The following is a 19,924-nucleotide window of genomic DNA, read 5'->3' as shown; positions in this document are numbered from 1 at the left end:
TACTTTGTCTGAATTATTTTGTAATAAGACAGAGTGAAGAAAATTAAGTTGCGATTGGTTACATAAATTAATTTTTCTTTCTAATGAACAGTTTCCTCTTCAAAGTAACTATTCATGTGGTTCCGTTACGTTAGTTAACTAATTTCTTGAATACAAATTACAACTTGTGACGAAAAACCGTCGTCGTTAAAGTACAGTAAATGTGCATCGAGAAATCTGTCGAGATAAAAGTGTTTGAATTAAAACACTTGAGACGAGAAGTATTAAGAAAGACTGTATCTATCGTAATGCATGAACTTGTCTGCAGGCTGGTGACGTTGACAACGTTTATGTTTCGATTCGCGGCTTTCCACGTGTTTTATATACATATCTCCTATTTAGCCTGAACCGCTATCTCTGAATAAAAACTTTTCAAAGTAAATTAATGGACGAGCAGCTTCTTTCGTACCACAAATTCTTTAATATAAGACCTGGTGTAATCCAGTATTCAAAATGAAACAGGTTATCAAACACCAAGTTCATAATTACCTACAAACTACTTCATACTAGTCTTAGCTTTATTCAAGTAACATGCACTTAAAATCACTGTTGAATCTTCTAACATCTGTAAAGTTTTAGTCCGCCGCCGGTACAGCTGTAAGTCTACGGACTTGCAACCCTAAAATAAGGGGTTCAGTACCCCTCGGTGGACTCGCCAGATATAGCTCAATGTGGCTTTGCTGTAAGAAAAACACAAGTTTTAAGAACAGCGTCCATGTTGAGGCCCCACATCATCTGGACCGATCTGTCAAAACACAAATCACTCATTTACCCATGATGAGCAACATTAAAAAAGTGCCGATGGCTCTCGCCGATTGGTTGGTCAAACGTATAAACAGCAGCCAGCATTACTAGCTTTTTTGCTATAAATAAACAAAGACAAAACATCTAGACTGAATAATTCGAACTTTGATCCTTTTCTTTACTTTATATATAAAACTTTGATCCTTTTCTTTACTTTATATATAAAACTTTGATCCTTTTCTTTACTTTATATATAAAATTACACTCAATATAAACCAATTAAAAAAAAAAAAAAGTGCGCTTTCTGGAAGCGGACCTTTCTTCTTCAGGAGCAAACTGCGTCTAGTCAATCCCGTTCGATATAACCCTCAGTGTAGCGTCACCTATATTCATATATTTTGGTAGCAAAACGATCTTGCAACACACACTTATCGACAGTCATTTCAAGACGGTAAAAAGGCAATAATCTACTATCAAATTATCATTTTTTGCTTAACTTCGTAATTCGAATAGAGTATTCTTAGAAACGTATAAGGTCCAAACTATTATGTCGGCAGTGTAGCATATATTGCTATACTTTACCGCCCTATTTGTTTCAAAACTAGAAATAATGTCCTAAAAAGTTGTAGTTCATACCTCTTAAAATGAGCCTTCATCATGAGCTCTTATTTCGTGGTTGTTGTGCAGACTAAAGTTCCTTCCTCACCAGAAATCTTTGTATTTCTACTTAATTTTAAAAGTAGGTAAGACTAGGGTCGAATAACTTGCGAAATTATGCAACTTAAATTTACTTTAGAACAATGCCAGTTTTTAAAATTTACTGTTTCACATGCCGCAAAACATAACTGTTTGAGATCTACAGTAATTATTCAGGTATATTTTAGACTTCCTAATTTATAAAAATGATATATATTGTTAACTGTTGAATACAACTAACTGTATGATTGATAAACTTAATGTAATCGCATTTAAGAAATCTTGAGGGACGATAGGCCGATCAGGCTATTAGATTATCTTACATTTATTTTATACTCACGACTATGTTTGCCATACAGATCAATATTAAACAAAACTTAAGTTTAAATAGTAAAAGCACAGTGCTAAAGCTAAAATAAACTTTTTTTCTAATTTATAAATAATTGCTGACGAAAACGCAAAACTTATCTTCTTAAAGCTTCAAGCCCGAACGCTTGTACAATGTCGTAACTTATTGTAGGTCTACATTACAGTTTAAACGCCCAAGTGTGTTACACTTGTGTAAGAAGGGCTCCAAGGCTCTTACATTTGATGTCGACATAATCCTACACGCTTCAAATACGTGGTAAGTGGTATTGATTATCTACGCTCGAATGTGTTAGAACAAAACCTAATGTTCAAATATAGAACGTTACAGGCGGACTACTTAACATTGTGATTTGAGAGCCACAGTCCCAACGTAGCTACCAAAGAAATTACAACACTGAAAACGTAGCTTACAACATTATACACATCTCATGAGCGAGCGCGCGCGCGCGCACACTCTTTTTGACGAAACTAGCATATCACGCAATTACAAGTATTATACTCTGATGTTATGATCAAATTAGCATTTTAATTTTTATATATTTTAAATAAACTTGCATGCACATTATGCCTAACCTTTTGTGGAATAGTGCAATGCATAACACCCGTTACTCTTTAAACATTTCTGAGAAATTATTACATAAAGTTTGAAAATGGTAATTACGCAACGAAAAACATTAATACATTCCCCAGACACACGTAAATTGTTACTCAGTGGTGTTAAATCTCTTGTTAACAATTAAGTACATTCTAACCAGTCACAAATCTAACGTCCGTGTTTATTAGTGTATGTAGTGCCTAGCGCGTAAAGCGTGCGGCTCGTAATCCGAGGGTCGCGGGTTCGCGCCCGTGTCGCGCTAAACATGCTTGCCCTCCCAGCCGTGGGGGTGTATAATGTTACGGTCAATCCCACTATTCGTTGGTAAAAGAGTAGCCCAAGAGTTGGCGGTGGGTGGTGATGACTAGCTGCCTTCCCTCTAGTCTTACACTGCTAAATTAGGGACGGCTAGCACAGATAGCCCTCGACTAGCTTTGTGCGAAATTCCAAAAAAAAAAAAAAGTGTATGTAGTGGTGGTGAAATGAGAGGAAAGGTCAGAATCGCAAAATGTAGAAGATTGAAGAAAATGTTGAAATAAAGTATTTCCCTGTTAATTTTAGTCAGTTTAATTTAAATATTGTCATACATCAAACATAGGTAACAGCACTTGCTTCGAAAATTATTTATGCTCTCGTTAGAGTAACGCAAACATTTTACAAAAGTCTAGGTTTGGAATGTGAAGCGTTTAACAAAATATAAAAATCTAAATAATTAAATCCACATGATGAGATGAATAAAAAAGTTAAGATAAAAAATGCAGACATGTCAGCCAACGTAATGAAAATATCGAAAAATATGAAGGAAGAAAGGAAACACCTTGTACACTAGATTCTTCAGGTAATATGACGCAATCATCAAACTTTGTTTCATAACTTTACCCTTATAATATGAATTTGAAAGATTATTCACTTTAATTTTATATGCAAGATTAAATAACGGCTATAGAAATATATATTAAAAATTTATAGGAAACCAATATGAATGTCTTAAAAGAACCTAGTTTGTATAATTACTTGAACGAGTAATTATCCTCAGCAAAGACCTTGAGAACATTACAGGAAGAAAAATAAAAAAAAAGAATATTTGTTACATGTATATACTTACCCACATGGCGAACAAAGGTTACATAACAACCACACAAACGAACGTTTTACGGCCGTGTTTTCTAAACATACTCTTTTTCCTAAACAGTTTGGACATGAAATGTATAGCTGGCACCTCTAATAACTACGTGATATATTGATAATATTTACAAGGCCCCTTCTTTTAACTTTGTGTCATCAGAAGCTTCAAAAATACAATTAACATATTTTACAAGGCGGCACAACGCCAATTTCAACAGAATATGCGATTCAAACTTCTAATATCAGAACATAAGAGACATAGGTGCGTCCCACATAAAAATATATCCTGCGCCCACAAACAAGAAAAGAAAAAAAGAATGGCCAACTATTTCTGTGCTTAAGTTACTTAGGTTTTGACAAAAGAAAGCCCCAGGAATATCCTAACAATATACAGTTAAAACTAAAGAGTTAACTGTTCCTAACGTAACAACACCACGTTGTTTTTCAATTTCGCGCAAAGCTATTCGAGGGCTATCTGCGGTAGTCGTCCCTAAGTTAGCAGTGTAGGACTAGAGAGAAGGCAACTAGTCACCACATTATAACGCCCCCAGGGCTAAAATGGCAAGCATGTTTGGTGCGACGGGGAATCTAACCCGCAACCCTCAGATTAACGAGTCGAACGCCTTAACCCACTTGGCCACGCTGGGCCCATCATGTTGTTATACCATAGGAAACTTACATAGGGTAACAGCTACAGTTATCTTCTATATTCGTAATTCTCAACTTTGTAAGTCAATGGAAGTCTTTCCAGTAGTTATTACAAAAACATGACTACAACATCACCATCTATTTGTACCTAGTTTTGCACGCTAATTTAAAACAGTGCAGAGATTTGTTATGTTTTGTAATCTGCTCTACTAAAGAAAAAAAAATAACGCACTTAGATTCCAATTACGTAATTGGTATGTGTTTACGTATTAATATATAAAGATATTTTGCATTCCACCGAACCTTCGAGTTCGTCGACACATACAGTTAAAAGCGCTGCTCTAAATATGTGGAAGTAATAAATAAAAATTAACAATTCCTTATAAGACATTAAGTATTATTTTGACAAAGTTAATACTAAACGCTGAGTCTTCAAACGTGTTTCATGAATGTATACAAAGAATAATAATTCACGAATATGAAAAATGAGCTTTCTGGAAAATCCCAGAGAAAATATCCAATTGCAGCACAAAAAACAGTAGTTTGCGTTTCAAGACTCTTCCCCCCAACTCTCCAAAAAAAAATCCAGTTACAGAATATAAAGCAGCAGACTGTTTTTATAAACTATCCTCCAACCCAGGAAAAACATCCAGCAAAAGTTCGTGAACCAGTGGGCTATGTTTTATGCTCCCCCTATCACCCAAGAAAAAAGTAAGACCTGTGTTTTGTGGACTTCGTTTGATTGTTGAGACCTGATGAGTTACTTGATACGATGTCCCAATACGAAACTAAGGTAGAAGTCCATGAAACATGGCTTACAAGGTTTTCAATCCTGGTAAGTCACTCATACAACTATGGATAATTATATATCATTTACTCATTTTGGATCTGTACCCAGTGGCTTTTGTATCGTAAAGAAACACGGTAAATATTATCACCTGAACTCCAATTTTAATTATAAAATGTTTCATAACCATTTTGAAGCTATTTATGACGCTTTCAAGTAGCCCGGCATGACCAGATGGTTAGAGCGTTCTACTTGTAACCTAAATATCGCAGGTTCGAATCCCTATCACAACAAACATGCTCACCCTTTTATCCGTGGGAGTGTTATAAGGTTTCGATCAATCCCACTATTCGTTTTAAAAAAAGAGTAGCTTAAGAGTTGAAGGTGGGTGATGATGACTAGTTGCCGCCCCCATAGACTTATACTGCTAAATTAGGGGCAAATAACCCTCGTGTAGCTTTGTCTGTAATTCAAAAAACAAAATAAACATTTCCAATAACTAAGCCTAACTAACGAACGATGTTCGGAAAGCAAATGTGCAGTTTTGTCTGTTAATAAATATATAAGTGCACAGTGACTTTCCAAACACCCTGTATAACGTCAGCTGTATTAGTGTAGTGACCATTCTAAAGAAGGGTTTTTGTGAAGAAATGTGATCGTACCGTTACTGAGAAAGTCAAATAATCACATGTCAGAAGGACGAAGAGAACAGTGTCTGTATTTAAATAAAAACGTTCAGTGTTACATTCGTACAAGTAAAACAAAACGTATAAATTATGTTGATTCAGCCACTTGTTACATTTTAGTGATAGCTGTTTCTGTTCCTCTGAAACGAGGATAGAAAATACAGGAAACACAAACACGTTCTCCGATCCTTCCTGAAATACGTCCACGAACCTATAGTAGGTTATGTTCGTAATATCTTTGTATTGTTTGATCCTTCTTGAAACACGTCCACGAACTTATCGTACGTCATGTTCCTAATATATCCATATCTATAACACAAAACATACCACCGTGGATAACATAATTTAATTATTTATACTAACACTAGCAAGCGAGTTTCTGTTTTTTACAAGCACGTACACACTGCTATCCCCTTCAAATCCCTCAAAGATATTCGTATATCCCTTAAATTTAATCAAATTTCTCCCTAAGGATACGTAGGTTGCTCCATAAAAAATATAAATTGATCAATAAAAAAATCACAAAGATACTCGAGTTCCTTACTGAGAAACCTGCAGTAGCTGCCATTAAGCTGGTGGACAAAAACAAAATAATATCATTCTAAAACAATCTTCGTAATATCAAAACAGAAACCTGAGAAAAGTTGCTCATAAAACTAGGGTTATCGAAAAGGGTTTTTTTTTTATTATTATTCCTGTACGCTAAATTGACACAGAAAATTAATCATCAATTCTCTGTCACATCTACAAATAATTTAAGAACGTTTGTGCAAAACTATACAAGGACTTTCGTTTTTCTCGTGCTTGTCTCTGAACGGATATACGACAGTGTGTGTGTTTTTTGTAGTAAAACCACATCGAATTATCTGCTATGTTTCCTGAAGGCGAATCGAACTTTGATTTTAGCGTTGTAATCCCGTATTTTTACCACTGACCTTCCACAGTTGGCTACACGACAGAAGAGGCAAATAGTGAACAGTACCCATCGCTAATTCTTGGGCTGCTATAATCAATTAGTGGGACTTGACCGCCACTCTAATAACGCACCCAAAGGGCGGAGTGAAATATTTTGTGTGCTTGTAATAAAAGGGCGCAAACATTAGAACCGCAAGTCTACAGTCCGGCACACTAACCAGTGGGCCACGCTCGACTATGTAATTCTGAAATGGATATTACTTTTAGTATAATACATTATTTTTATGTCTATTTAATGTTTATAAAAATAACGTTTCAATTCTGAAAGCAACTTTCATTTATCGTCCAAGTTATTTGCGCTTGCGATTGTTCTGCATTGATTCCAAAAAAAAAATTGATTCGTAATTAAAATGTTACCTTTTATTGGACGGAGTGGCCTAGTGGTTTACATATCTGGCTGTTGGTCTAATGTTCGAGTCATTATGTTGTTAAACACACTCCACACTTTCATCAGGGGACTATCACAGTCGATCCTGAACTGGTCAAAGCTCTTGTGATGGCACGTGCTGCTGATTTGCTTTCCTTTCTGTGGGCAAGGTGATTAACAATTAGGGACAGCTTCGTCTGAAGTTTAAGGAGACTTTAACGTTTAACCCAAGTCTGCATCTGGACTCGTTACGGTTAAAAATATCGTTACCACTGTATCTTTTTTTTTATTATTCTTTACATCTGAATAACAAGTATTACTTCAAATTGGCGAAATAAATAAACACACCTACGAATTACGTGTTTATGACATTAAAAATACGAAAACGCGCATGCTCCGAATGAGGAAACATTTATCTACACCATTATTTGACAAAAGTGTCTAAGTGTGTTCGCTCATAGCTTATGAACTTCAGAACCGATTGTCACCAAACTTGGCGTGTACCCTTATGACTTCTAAAAAGTAACATAGGTGTCAACGTTCAGATATGCTCCTTTTCCCTAGCGATTCCTAAGCCTTCCATGTGCATGAAACGGGTACTTAATTCTGAATACGAAACTTTGTGCTCCCCAGTTTAACAGCGGTATGACAGTGGATTTATATAGATAGAAACTGGATTTCGATACCCATGGCAGGGAGAACAGATAACCCTTTGTATAGCTTCGTGCTTAATAACAAAATTTTATATACTTGATGACGAGTTGTTGCAATCAACTATACTGTAGTAAATCACCAGGTACACTGTAGTATAAATCAGTAAGTATACTATAGTAAATCAAAAGGTTCTATCATTTTCTATATCGATTATACAACCTGATACAGTTTGTTACAATCAATTATACTCTAGTAAATCACTTAATTCTCCCCTATATCCACCACGTGACCTGATACAATGCCTTACGATCAACTATACTGTAGTAAATCACTAGACTCTCCCATATCCATCATGTGACGTGATACACGTCAGTGAATCACGAGGTTTTCCTCCCTTACGGTTCACCGGTGGCTCAGTGGTAAAGTCTATGTCTTATAACGCTATAAACCTGGTTAGGATACCCACAGATAGCCCATTATGTAGCTATGTGCTTAACACAAACAAATCAAAGCAAACCTTACCTTTCTAATTCTTCCTAAAATTTGATACAGGTTGTTAAGACACTAAACTTTCATCTTCAGAATCTATCGTGCGACATGATACAGGTTGTTAGAGCACTAGGTCTTTCTTCAACTTGAATTTATCCTACAACCTGATACAAAATGGTAAAGAACTAAGCTTTCCTTTCCTAAATTTATCCTACAACCTGATAAAAAATGGAGAAGAACTAAGCTTTCCTTCACTGAATTCATACTTCAGCTTGGTACAGGTTGATAAATCACTCGATCTTTCTTCAAATTCATTCTGAACTCAATTTTAGCACATCTTTCCCTCTACAAAATCCATCTGACAACTTCATACGACTCCCTAGGCCCATTTGATAAAATATCAAGTGTCAGGTGGCCCTGCTATTATCATCAGGTTCCAATGGAGTGTTTGGCATGAATCAAATTATCAATAGTTTCATTCCAACAACAACCTTTTCGAAGGCCAAGCGACTTAAGTTATGATGGAAGTAAATTCGAGTACCCTCCAAAATATCGAACACAGTTGTTGATAGTTAGAGGTATTTCGAAGCAGTGCAGATAGTGGTTGTTTGTTGACTCTTCACAACCAGCTAACCACACTGCCACAGTACAGCCTCTAGTCGCTAGATGGCAGCGTATTCATGAACAAACAAGCTTGAAAAGGAATTTGTAAATATTTAAATTTATCATTCGTTGTCTTTCAAGGTAAGTGTAAAAGGCAATTTATAAATAAAAAATTATTGTTAATATAGATGAATTAATAATTAAATAAAAAAACTATCTGAAATAATCAGTGTGCAAGACTCATGATGCGATCTTCAGAAGTTCACAAATGAAGCGACGCATGCTCGATGAATGGCTAACTCACAAGAACCATATAGTGACGTAAATGTACTGCCTGTACAATACTTGTTTGTCACGTGACAAAAGCTCAAAGTGACTCATACCCGCATCCCAGTACATCATATACACACAACTCCAGAGAATCCAAGTGACAAAGGGTTAACATTACGACAGATATCACCTTCGAACAAAGGAAACCTCTAACTTTGACAGTTTTAAACAAAACTTAGGTAAGTGCCTGTACGTATGTTCTGACAAAAGTTGTAACACAGACCCAAAGAAACAGCCCTGAAATAAGTCATCACTTTGATACTTTAGTTGGGTTTTTTTCCACTTCTTAATTTCATAACGCTACCTATCACTTTCATCCACATTACTTTTCACAAGAATATTCCACCGACCACAACAACAAACTGTGAGCTTATGGGATTATACAGGGAAAGCAAGCAAGCAAAAATAATGTTGAGGCAAAGATTATGATGGTAAGATCTTGTGAAGCTGGACAATAATGTTAAGACCAGGTTGGTGGTGGTTAGGTCTTGTGAAGATGTATCGTAATGTTAAGACCAGGTTGGTTGTGGTAAGGTCTTGTGAAGATGTATAGTAATATTAAGACCAGGTTGGTGGTGGTTAGGTCTTGTTAAGATATATCGTAATATTAAGACCAGGTTGGCTGTGGTAAGGTCTTGTGAAGCTGTATAGTAATGTTAAGACCAGGTTGGTGGTGGTTAGATCTTGTGAAAATGTATCGTAATGTTAGACCAGGTTGGTGGTGGTAAGGTCTTGTGAAGCTGTATAGTAATGTTAAGACCAGGTTGGTGGTGGTTAGATCTTGTGAAAATGTATCGTAATGTTAGACCAGGTTGGTGGTGGTAAGGTCTTGTGAAGCTGTATAGTAATGTTAAGACCAGGTTGGTGGTGGTTAGGTCTTGTGAGCTGTATAATAATGCTAAGACCAGGTCAGTGGTGGTAAGGTCTTGTGAAGCTGTATAATAATGTTATGACCACGTTGGAGGTGGTAAGGTCTTGTGAAGCTGAATAGTACTGTTAAGACCAGGTTGTTGGTGGTAAGGTATTGTGAAGCCATATAGTAATGTTGAGAACAGGTTAGTGGTGTATAGTAATGTTAAAACCAGGTTGGTGGTGGTAAGGTCTTCTGAAGCCGTATAGTAATGTTGAGAATAGGTTGGTGGTATATAGTAATGTTAAGACCAGATTGGTGGTGGTAAGGTCTTGTGTAGGTGTATAGTAATGTTAAGGCCAGGTTGGTGGTGGTTAGTTCCTGTGATGCCGTATAGTAATGTTGAGACCAGGTTGGTGGTGGTAAGGTTTTGTGAAGCATTATTATAATGTTGAAAGAAAGTTGACGCTAATAAGATCTATTTTGCCTCGCCTTTTCATACCTTTCCTTTCAGACAGGAAGGAAGAAAGCACACTGATAGTTGCTGAACCAGAAGCTGTGGCTTGCACAAGTAGTAATACTTTTGGAAAGTATGTAGATTATGGAAAATAGACTTGCACACTGCAAGCCAATATTGTATTAGCTGTTAATGAAGAAGAAGTTGTTGTTTTGAATCAAGCACAAAGCTACACAATGGGCTATCTCTTTCAGAGTAGCTCAAGAATTGGCGGTGGGTGTTGTTGATTAGCTGCCTTTGCTGTTGTCTGTAATTACCAAATTTGGGACGCCTAATACAGACAACCCTCGAGTGACTTTGAGCGAAAATTTAAACAAGTCAGAGCAGATGATAGTTAAATTTGGAAGAACTGTAACGTGGCCTTTGTATGCTACAAATTAAAGTGTTTTATCCCCTTGTTGCTACTGTTTTAGGTGTACCACAAAGTGTTGTTTAAAATTAACAAATAATTCATTGAAACCTATAGAAATAGTACGAAGGTGGCGAATCAAGGTCAAGAAAAACTTGTCATCCACAAGGACAAGGTCGCCACCTCTCAAATGTCAAATATTTCATTTCTGTTAAACATCTGTCAAAGAGCCGTTCCGGCCATTGAGAGAATGCTTCAATGGACGTCTTCACACTCTGGTATGATATTTTGGGCAGTCAAAGCAAGATATGTCATCCATGAAGAATACCAGTAGACCAAGATAAAGTTTGTTGCGACGCTTGGAGAACTGCTCTTTGACAGATGTTTAACAGAAATGAAATATTTGACATTTGAGAGGTGGCGACCTCGTCCTTGTGGATGACAATGTTGCCCACACTGTGCTCGTTTAGATGGAATGACCATTTAGATCTCCAAACATAAATCCAAGTGGGCATATTATCAAGAACTCCGTTCAGTTCACTAGTTTGGTCCATCTCTTTGGCCAGTGACTTGTAGAGGAATGTTAACTGTCGTTATCCATAGTCTGTGTATGGAAATACATATGATGTTTTCTGATTAACTAAAAAACTGTATATGATGTTTCATTCATTCTCTTCCCTGTGGAATTGTTAAAATATTGTGGAAAATTGAATTCAATTTTAGACCAAGTAAAAGGAATAAAGTATGTAGCTATTAACTACTAACCTTTCATCACTTGCTATATGTATTTTGAAAGCTGATCCCTGGGAAACTTTGATTACCGTATATATATTTCCATATATTACAACTTCAAATAATAATTATTTTATTTATTACTTCAATGTGAGATGAAACTTTACAGTATGAAATTCAAGCTCATCATACGATTCCTAACTCGTTTCTGAAATTAATTCTTATGCTTATCATTAAAATACGAAGAGGGAAATTGCGAATTAAAAATAACTCTATTAGAAACAAAGAGCTGGCGAGAAGTTAATTGAATGTCACAGAAAATAACAGTGACTATTGTAGCAGGAGAAGTAGGTAAAATAACAGTGATCATTGTAGCGGGAGAAGTAAGTAAAATAACAGTGATCATTGTAGCGGGAGAAGTAGGTAAAAGTTACTAGTTTTAACTATTTTGTTATCCACTCTCTATCATTACGTTTGAAGAGCTGTTTATCTATTGTGTAATATTCTCCACTGGATGTGTAAGTTTGAACCTTGTGGGATGTTTATTTCTTGTCTAATCTATTCTTAAGACAGCTGGTATGGGGATTAAAACTTTAATTAAAATAAAGTATAGAACAACGTCTCAACCTTCTTAGGTCATCTTCAGGTTAACAAAAAGAGTTTGCAACTTAAGAAGGTCGAAATGTTGTTCTCTACTTTATTTTAATAAAAGTTTTAATACCCATACCAGCCGTCTTAAGAATACATTTTTACTTCAAGTGGGTTTCTCGTCATCACGAATTTCTTGTCTAATGCTCTCTACACGATCCACGTGTATAAACCGTTTAAATGTTTTTTAGCATTAGATGAAGTAAAATTTTAAACGTTATCATATTCTAGTTTATAACGTCACAGATAACGCTAGACTGAAACCATGACCTTTATTAAACGTCTTCTCCTGAGTAAGTACTTGACATTGGTTGTTTCCATTTGTAAAAAAAAGGTCGGGTGAAACCCTAATATTTGTTTTTTTTTACTCATTTGATAGAAAGACTTAACAAGATCTTAACATTCTTTTATTTACTAAAGATAAGAAAACTGAGCGAGATCTAATACACTGGGGAATACTTTTTCGGTAACTTTGAGTTGCATTGGATATTTTAACTGATTCTGAAGGAGTTTTAGGCGCTGATTTCAAATCTGAAATTAGTTTTTCTCTACAAGCTCTAGTTTGTATGCAATTTGAGGTTAATGAAATTGTACAAATGTGAACTTGCGTAAACCATGTATAAGCATTTTCACGTCCATATATATAGATAGCTTCTAATATTTTGATCATTCTTCTTTTGTTTCAGATCAAACATGGCTTCCAAAAATAGATATCATTGCAGAAACAAGCCTGATGCCTTCTGCTACATATGTGGATGCTACACACTCAATCGTCAGAGACGTAACATATCCTCGTTCGTCAAGCGTGCCTACAAGGCATATTTTGAAGTTCATCTTGGTGATCAAGACAAGCAATGGGCTCCTCATGTTGTGTGCCACAATTGTGAGGAAATGCTTCGAGACTGGACCAAAGGAAAACGCAATGGTCTGCCTTTTGGTGTTCCAATGATTTGGCGCGAACCCACCAACGATGTAACTGACTGTTATTTCTGCATGGTAAACACAACGGGTGTTGGGAAGAAAAACCGACATAAGATTACGTATCCGAACATTCCCTCAGCTATTCGGCCTGCTCCGCACTCTGAAGAAGTTCCTGTTCCAGTTTTCAAAGGCTTGCCTTCATTGGGCGATAAATGTCAAATTGCATAAAATCTGTAGCTTGCAGACAAAAACCGACTTCAGATTTGAAATCAACACACTCAAATTGACTATAGAAAGGTCTTTTTTTAAATGCAACAAAATGAGTGTTCCCCAGTGATATTTATTATTTACGAAAAGTAGGAAGGCTGAGTGAGATATAACAATTATTATTTATGAAAGGTAAAAAGACTGAATGTGATTTTGATATTTCTTATTTACATGTGGTAGAACGAACGAGTAAGACTTTCCTATTTGTTGTTTACATTAAATAAGAAGCTGAGTGAGACTCTGTCATTTGTTGTTTACATAAAGTAAAACGGCCGAGTGATACCTTGATATTTGTTATTTACATAAGGTAAGAGGACAGAGTGAGACCTTCATATTTGTTATTTACATAAGGTAAGAGGGCAAAGTGAGACCATGATATTTGTTATTTACATAAGGTAAGATGACTGAGAAAGACCTTGACACTTGTTTACATAAGGCAAGAAGGCTAAGTGAGACTTTTATATTTATTGTTTACATACGGTAAGATGAGACTTTAATATTTGTTGTTTACATAAGGTTAGAAGGCTGAGTGAGGCTTTGACATTTGTTGTTTACTTAAAGTAAAAAAGGCTCAGTTAGATCCTGATATTTGTTTTTTACATAAGGTAAAACTGCCAACTGAGACCTTGACATTTGTTGTTTACTTAAGGTAAAAGAGGCTGTGTTAGACCTTGATATTTGTTTTTTTACATAAGGTAAGAAGTAAGAAGTCTGAGTGAGACTTTGATATTTGTTGTTTATGTAAGGTAAAACGGCCGAGTGAGACCTTTATATTTGTTATTTACATAAGGTGAGAAGACTGAGTGAGACCTTGATATTTGTTGTTTACATAAGTTAAGAAGGTTGAGTGAGATCTTAATATTTTCATTTTAAAATAGTCAAAATAGCGACAAATCTAGGTTTTACTAATTAAAACTAAATTCTTCGTATAGAAGAGATACATCATATGATTTTGACATTTAATAAGCAATGTCAAGCAAGTCAAGTTTGGATCGCGTATAACAAATTTTAAACGTTTAAATGGGTTACAAAGCCAGATTACGTATTATATGTTGATCTAAAAATGCCATGAATCTCGTTCAACTTCAGCTTACGATGTAAAACCTTACTCACTTCACCAAATCTAGAAAACATAAATACATTCTTCTTATAACTTCATAATGGATAGTTACTGTCAATGACACACAGAGTAGTGGATTATCTGTTATCTTCACAGTTTAGAAGAAATGTTCCCCACTGATAAAAATATCTGAAATAAAACAATTAGTTTTTGTGAATCAGAACACATAGCTGTTCTCTTATCTGAGTTGGAATACACATGGTGCAATATGTTGCATTTCTCTGTACAAAAATGGCGAAAGTCCAGATATATCAAGTATTGAATCTTTGCTCACCATACTTTGTGCACCCACAGCTGAAAGTGCGTCGTGCGTTAAGCAGATTATCGCAGGCTAGGACCTTGAACTTTGATATCTATAACCTGAAATGTTAAACACGTCCAGTCAAGACCTTAAGGACCAAAGTAAAAGACTGCACAACACAGCATGATAATTCATAAAATAATACTCGAAGTTTTACACAAACAAAAAACACATAATAAAATAACAGTGGTTAAAGAAAACTGATCGGGGATTATAAACGGTTAATTTACCTTTGTTTCTGTCGGGTGATTTTGTGTGTGTGTTACTGTTGACACCTACGTTGTATAGTGAAGACCTGATTATTATACATGGAACAGTAAGTTATGTACGTCAGTTCAACGTTCAATTAATTTTGTTTCTTTCCAGTAATAGAACTTAGTTTTTATTAACATTTTTTTCAAACTATAGGATTCTGACCACATGTATGGGTACAGACCAATCAGAATCTACCAGTTATTTTGAAATGTATAATTAGTATTCATTTCTGCTTGCAACTTTATACCCCTACCGACTTACACTGGTGTAATACATATTTATTTAACATGTTCATGTGTACATGTATGTGATTAAACGGACCGAATAATCTACAGAAACTAAGAAATCGGGCAGGATAAACAAATAAAAAACAACTTACATAAATCTCTGAATGAAGATGTCGATCACGGTTCAGTGGTTATCATAAAGTACTGTGGACCAGAAGTCCCAAGTTTTGGGCGCGTCCTTTACCGCTAAAAAAAGAAAAAATGTCATGCCCCACTTTATAACCGTGATTGTGCCGTACCATAGATGATCAAATCCCATCTTTCGTTATCATAACAGTAGCTCCAGTGTTGGCTGTGGATGATCTTTACTTGCTCTCTTTCCTCTTGTGTAACACAAATAACTCTCGTAAAGATCTTAGCGAAACAAACACAAAAGGCCTGAGAAGTCGACTATTTTAGTAAACTTTCCTTATGAAGAAGAAAACTATATCTCCAAAAGTGCCCGAGATGAAGTTTATTTGTTTGTTTTGTGAACTTCGCGCAAAGCTACACGATCGCTATCCCTAATTTAGTAGTTTAAGGCTATATGGAAAGCAGATAGTCATCACTACCCACCGCCAACTCTTAAGCTAGTCTTTGATCAACAAATAGTGGGACTGACCATAACTGTAAAAGGTTAGCATGTTTGGCGGAATGGAGACACAAAATTGCAACCTTCTAATTACGAGTCGAGCGCCTTAACCACTTAGCTATGACGGGCCTCCAGAATGAACTGATTGGACAATTTTCTTTATGTTTGTTGTTGAACGTTTAAAATGGATAGAAAATTACACTTCCCCACTTTCTGTTCTATGTCGCCTCTTACGGAGCTTTCATTAACTATATACATTTTGCTTGCTTCACGTTTACCTTTGTATACTCGTAACTACATCATTCACAAACTGCAACGAATTAAAATATCCTCACACGTCAGGTGACAGCATTGTCGACTAGTCTCGAAGGTGAAAAAATATCGTTAAATGTCAAATGGCACCAGTGTAACATCAAATCGACTGGTATAAACGGTTTTATAACCCATCCAATCTTTAAATCAAACAGTAGATCCAGCTTGTTATCCTTCTACCAAAACTTAATCGCTGATTTTGGCGCCATGGGTATTTTATAGCAGCATGGACAAATCCTACTATTCCATTATAGTAGCCCATGAATTGGCGGTAGATGCTGTTGACCAGATGTTTGCCCTCCAGAATCAGAGGCTACTATCACAGACAACTCTTATGTAGCATAAGCCAGTAAAAAACGGAACAAACTGTCACAAGTCTTGATACAAGCTGGTCTAAACACATCAACTCCAGTCTAACGATGACATATTTTTATTATTTAATTGCACAACCACTTTTAGCACGCAGACTTGGGTTCTTTGTTCAATACATTTGACAATTCTCGGACATTTCTATTAGAACAGTGGCGGCGCCGGGGGGGGGGCTTTAGCCCACCCCCAATATTGTTACCTACATATATTCATAAAATATGGAAAACACAATCGTTGTTGTTACTTAACAATTAACATCAAAGAGACATAGACAAAGAGACGCATGACACATACTTCCCATAGCAACGTACTGAATGTACTGAAACTCATACGCTGTATTGTCGCTCTCTGTGTAATGCCATTCTATTTTGAGCTTTGACGAAGATTAGACAACCACGTTGATTTCAAGTTACAACAGAACAGGCGCATTGTTTTGAAGTAATATTGACTATAAACAACATGATGAAAGATAGTTGCCCTGATAGTGACCTTACGTTTCCCCCAGAGTGTATTAACTTCACATAGGATAATTCGTTTCTGCTATGTAAACTATGTCTTTATGTTATATTTCTTTTGATTTGTAGCTTTACTCTTAATGCTATATTAAATGTTCAATCTAAGCTAATCTTGATTTTCTTTATTATTATGTATTACCTTGGGTGGAATTTAGGTGAGCTTCCTCTTTTACATATACGCATATTTTCATAAACAGATTGTTTCTAGTTTGTAATAACGAATTATTAATCAGAGTATGAGTTTCCAATGTAAACTGCATTGAAAACGCAGTTCAAAATAGCACACCTTTCTGAAATGTACCTTGGTATTTACATTATTATAATTTACCATCTATACTTCGTATTGAAAGCCTTTTGGGAAGGCCCTCCACAGTTAACTCAGCCCCCCCCCAAAAAAAAAACATCCTGGCGCCGCCACTGTATTAGAATCACAACTGTTTTATAAAACATTTTAAACTCTTTCTTCTCTGAAACTTTGTTTCTTTTCTTTTCTCACAAATTCAGATTTTAAAAATGTGAATCTCTACTTCCCGAGATAAAGAGATGAACACTACAACTCGTTTAGTTTTAAGTATTTCCTGGGAAAATACCTGCACGTGTCAAACAAAACTCGTGGTAAAATTTTACTTCTCAACTTTACTTCTGTGACGTTATTAAAACGAAAAAGAAGTGATTTTTATACAATGCCGTAAGTTAACCTTACCTTCTCTCTAAACTTTTTCCAAGTGAAAGGATGGATTACACATTGCTTTTTATTTAGTAATTTTGCTTTTTTACACCACAAATGAAAAGAACAGACCATAATGAAACTGAGCTAAGACGTTAGTCTTCTACATAAAATACAAAGCCCACCACCACAAAATCATAAGTGGGTATAGGTATAATAACGGAGACTATTCATTACTGTAGAAAATTTTGGTGAGTGGTCAGGCTGTTGCCACATTGCCTTTTATGGTGGGATCTGGGGACATGCTCCCCCAGAAAAAATTTTGACAATTTGATACTATGAAATTGAATCTTGAGCCATTTTAACTACATATACTGCATGCACACAATGTGATGTGTTGAATTAAAAGAAGCAGATTATAATATATATGTTGTAGCTATAACTGCCATGAAAAGTGGTCGATGTGTGTAATTTAATACAAAGCTGCACAATGAACTATCAGTATTCCGCCCTCCACAGATATCGAAGCCCGGTTTTTAGTATTATAAGTCCGCATGAATGGGCTTATCAAGTCCTATGGCCCTGTAATTTCGTTAATGTCTCTATGTGTGAGACTCGTATATTATCAGTGACCCTTAAACAAACTCTTCCAAACTATATTTATGCAGACCTCCCCAAAAAATGTTTTCAAAATCACGTTGTATACCATCATATCCAACAGAGCTAAATGTTATCCTTCTCTGGTTGAAAATATTCAGTACATTAAACAGTCCTCTCTCTTTAATTTTCTTATTTCACTGGCTAGTATTTTATTATTATAAAAATCGTTTCAAATTTCTGTAAAACACATGCAATCACTTCTTATTCAACAACTATTATATACGTTAGCAACAGCTTTATTATGAACAGCATTTATATATATCTTTAAAGTAATAATGATAATTCACTACAAAAGTTAAAAATATTAAACAAATTAATGTAAAATTATGCAAGTTTCTTACTACACTTAATAGTAACTTTATACATTTAACCAGAGCTTTCATCACTAAGTACATGTCAAAAGGCATTTCATCTACTCTTTAACTAACGATCTGATCTCGAATTGTTTCAACATAGAACGTTACCTTCCTGGAATTCCATGCTACAAGTTATTAATGGGTCTACATTGGACATTTATGTTTAGAACTTTCCTTCTTTTCAAATTTGTTTGATGGACATATTTCTTTAGTTAATTCAGTTTCGTTCTCTGATAACGCTTTAAGCATGCATGCATGACGTTGAAACTAACGAACAAACGGTATACTCAAGACATCCACCACAAAGCACGTGCATACAGTGTTTCAGTTATTGGCTTTGATGAGAGAACCTGTACATACCCTCATCCCAGACGGTGAATTTACAAAACTAAGCTGGACGTGTAAATACATCACTGGAATGAAGTTATGGAGGGCAGTTAAGGTTAAATGGCAAACCATGCAAGGAAAAAGCCCAGTTCATGTCAACTCCAAATATTTAATGGTGAAAAGATGACACAAAGAAATGCATATGTTCCTTCTCTCTAGGGTAAATCGCATGCAACCTGGGAGAAAATTGTATCCAACCCAAGCAAAAGAAGAAAAGTCTATATCCCATGCATAGTTTACCACGTAACTATCAGTACACATGGACTTTACCCCATCTTATCTGAAGCAAGACAAAGAAGCTGTTAAGAGTTAACTCTACCTAGTAATACATGCCACAATAAAGTTTACTTTGTTTTAGATAATTAGTTCGTTATTCTAAAAGCTCTATTGTTCTGTAATGGTATACTTCTTACATAAATTACTTTAATAGTGCAAGAGGTCTTTAGACTTTCAAAATATATATATATAAATCTAGATGGTTAAGAATCTTATTGACTGTTTTATTCTCACGTTTATTGTCTGTGTGCTGTTTAGCAGTGAATTTATGAAAACGATCTAAGTATTGGTACTACAGAGTAAAAAAAAAAAGGCGAAATTATTTAGTACAGGTACTTTATCATACTAGACAGATAAGAGAGTTAAAAACACGTAAATATTACCAAGTAGTCAACATGTGACACAAGAAAGACTACATTAAACACTACATGCAACTGTCTCACAATACTTTATAGTC

The 19,924-nt window shown here is 35.5% G+C and overlaps 1 protein-coding gene and 2 long non-coding RNA genes across 14 annotated transcripts in view; 1 reads left to right on the top strand and 2 right to left on the bottom strand.

The window, feature by feature from the left end:
- Window positions 1-437: 437 nt before the first annotated feature.
- LOC143255398 (uncharacterized) lies at window positions 438-8,801 on the bottom strand. Its single transcript, XR_013030598.1, has 3 exons — window positions 8,208-8,801; window positions 7,022-7,190; window positions 438-719 (listed from the first exon to the last, which is right to left on the bottom strand). It is a non-coding gene; the product is annotated as an uncharacterized LOC143255398 (long non-coding RNA).
- A 377-nt stretch (window positions 8,802-9,178) lies between these two features.
- LOC143255395 (uncharacterized) lies at window positions 9,179-14,348 on the top strand. Its single transcript, XM_076510997.1, has 2 exons — window positions 9,179-9,286; window positions 12,890-14,348. Exon 2 carries the CDS (start codon window positions 12,897-12,899, stop codon window positions 13,350-13,352), a length of 456 nt encoding a protein of 151 aa, XP_076367112.1. The 5' UTR covers window positions 9,179-9,286; window positions 12,890-12,896; the 3' UTR covers window positions 13,353-14,348.
- A 12-nt stretch (window positions 14,349-14,360) lies between these two features.
- Window positions 14,361-19,924, bottom strand: part of LOC143255396 (uncharacterized) — a 71,155-nt gene continuing 65,591 nt past the window's right edge. For 4 of the 12 annotated variants that reach the window (XR_013030584.1, XR_013030588.1, XR_013030585.1 and 1 more), the window contains exons 6-7: window positions 15,447-15,540; window positions 14,361-14,871 (exon numbers count right to left, since the gene is read on the bottom strand). This is a non-coding gene — a long non-coding RNA (uncharacterized LOC143255396). The remainder of the gene's footprint in view (window positions 14,872-15,446; window positions 15,541-19,924) is intronic. The other 8 variants (XR_013030587.1, XR_013030592.1, XR_013030591.1 and 5 more) reach the window with 5 other exon arrangements.

This window comes from Tachypleus tridentatus, chromosome 7 (genome assembly GCF_004210375.1).
Source record: "Tachypleus tridentatus isolate NWPU-2018 chromosome 7, ASM421037v1, whole genome shotgun sequence".
Lineage (NCBI taxonomy): Eukaryota > Metazoa > Arthropoda > Merostomata > Xiphosura > Limulidae > Tachypleus > Tachypleus tridentatus.
This window is presented reverse-complemented; position numbering and strand designations above follow the sequence as displayed.

Bases quoted from the DNA above. Each gene is read 5' to 3' on its own strand.
- LOC143255395 (XM_076510997.1), top strand. From the start codon at position 12,897: ATGGCTTCCAAAAATAGATATCATTGCAGAAACAAGCCTGATGCCTTC.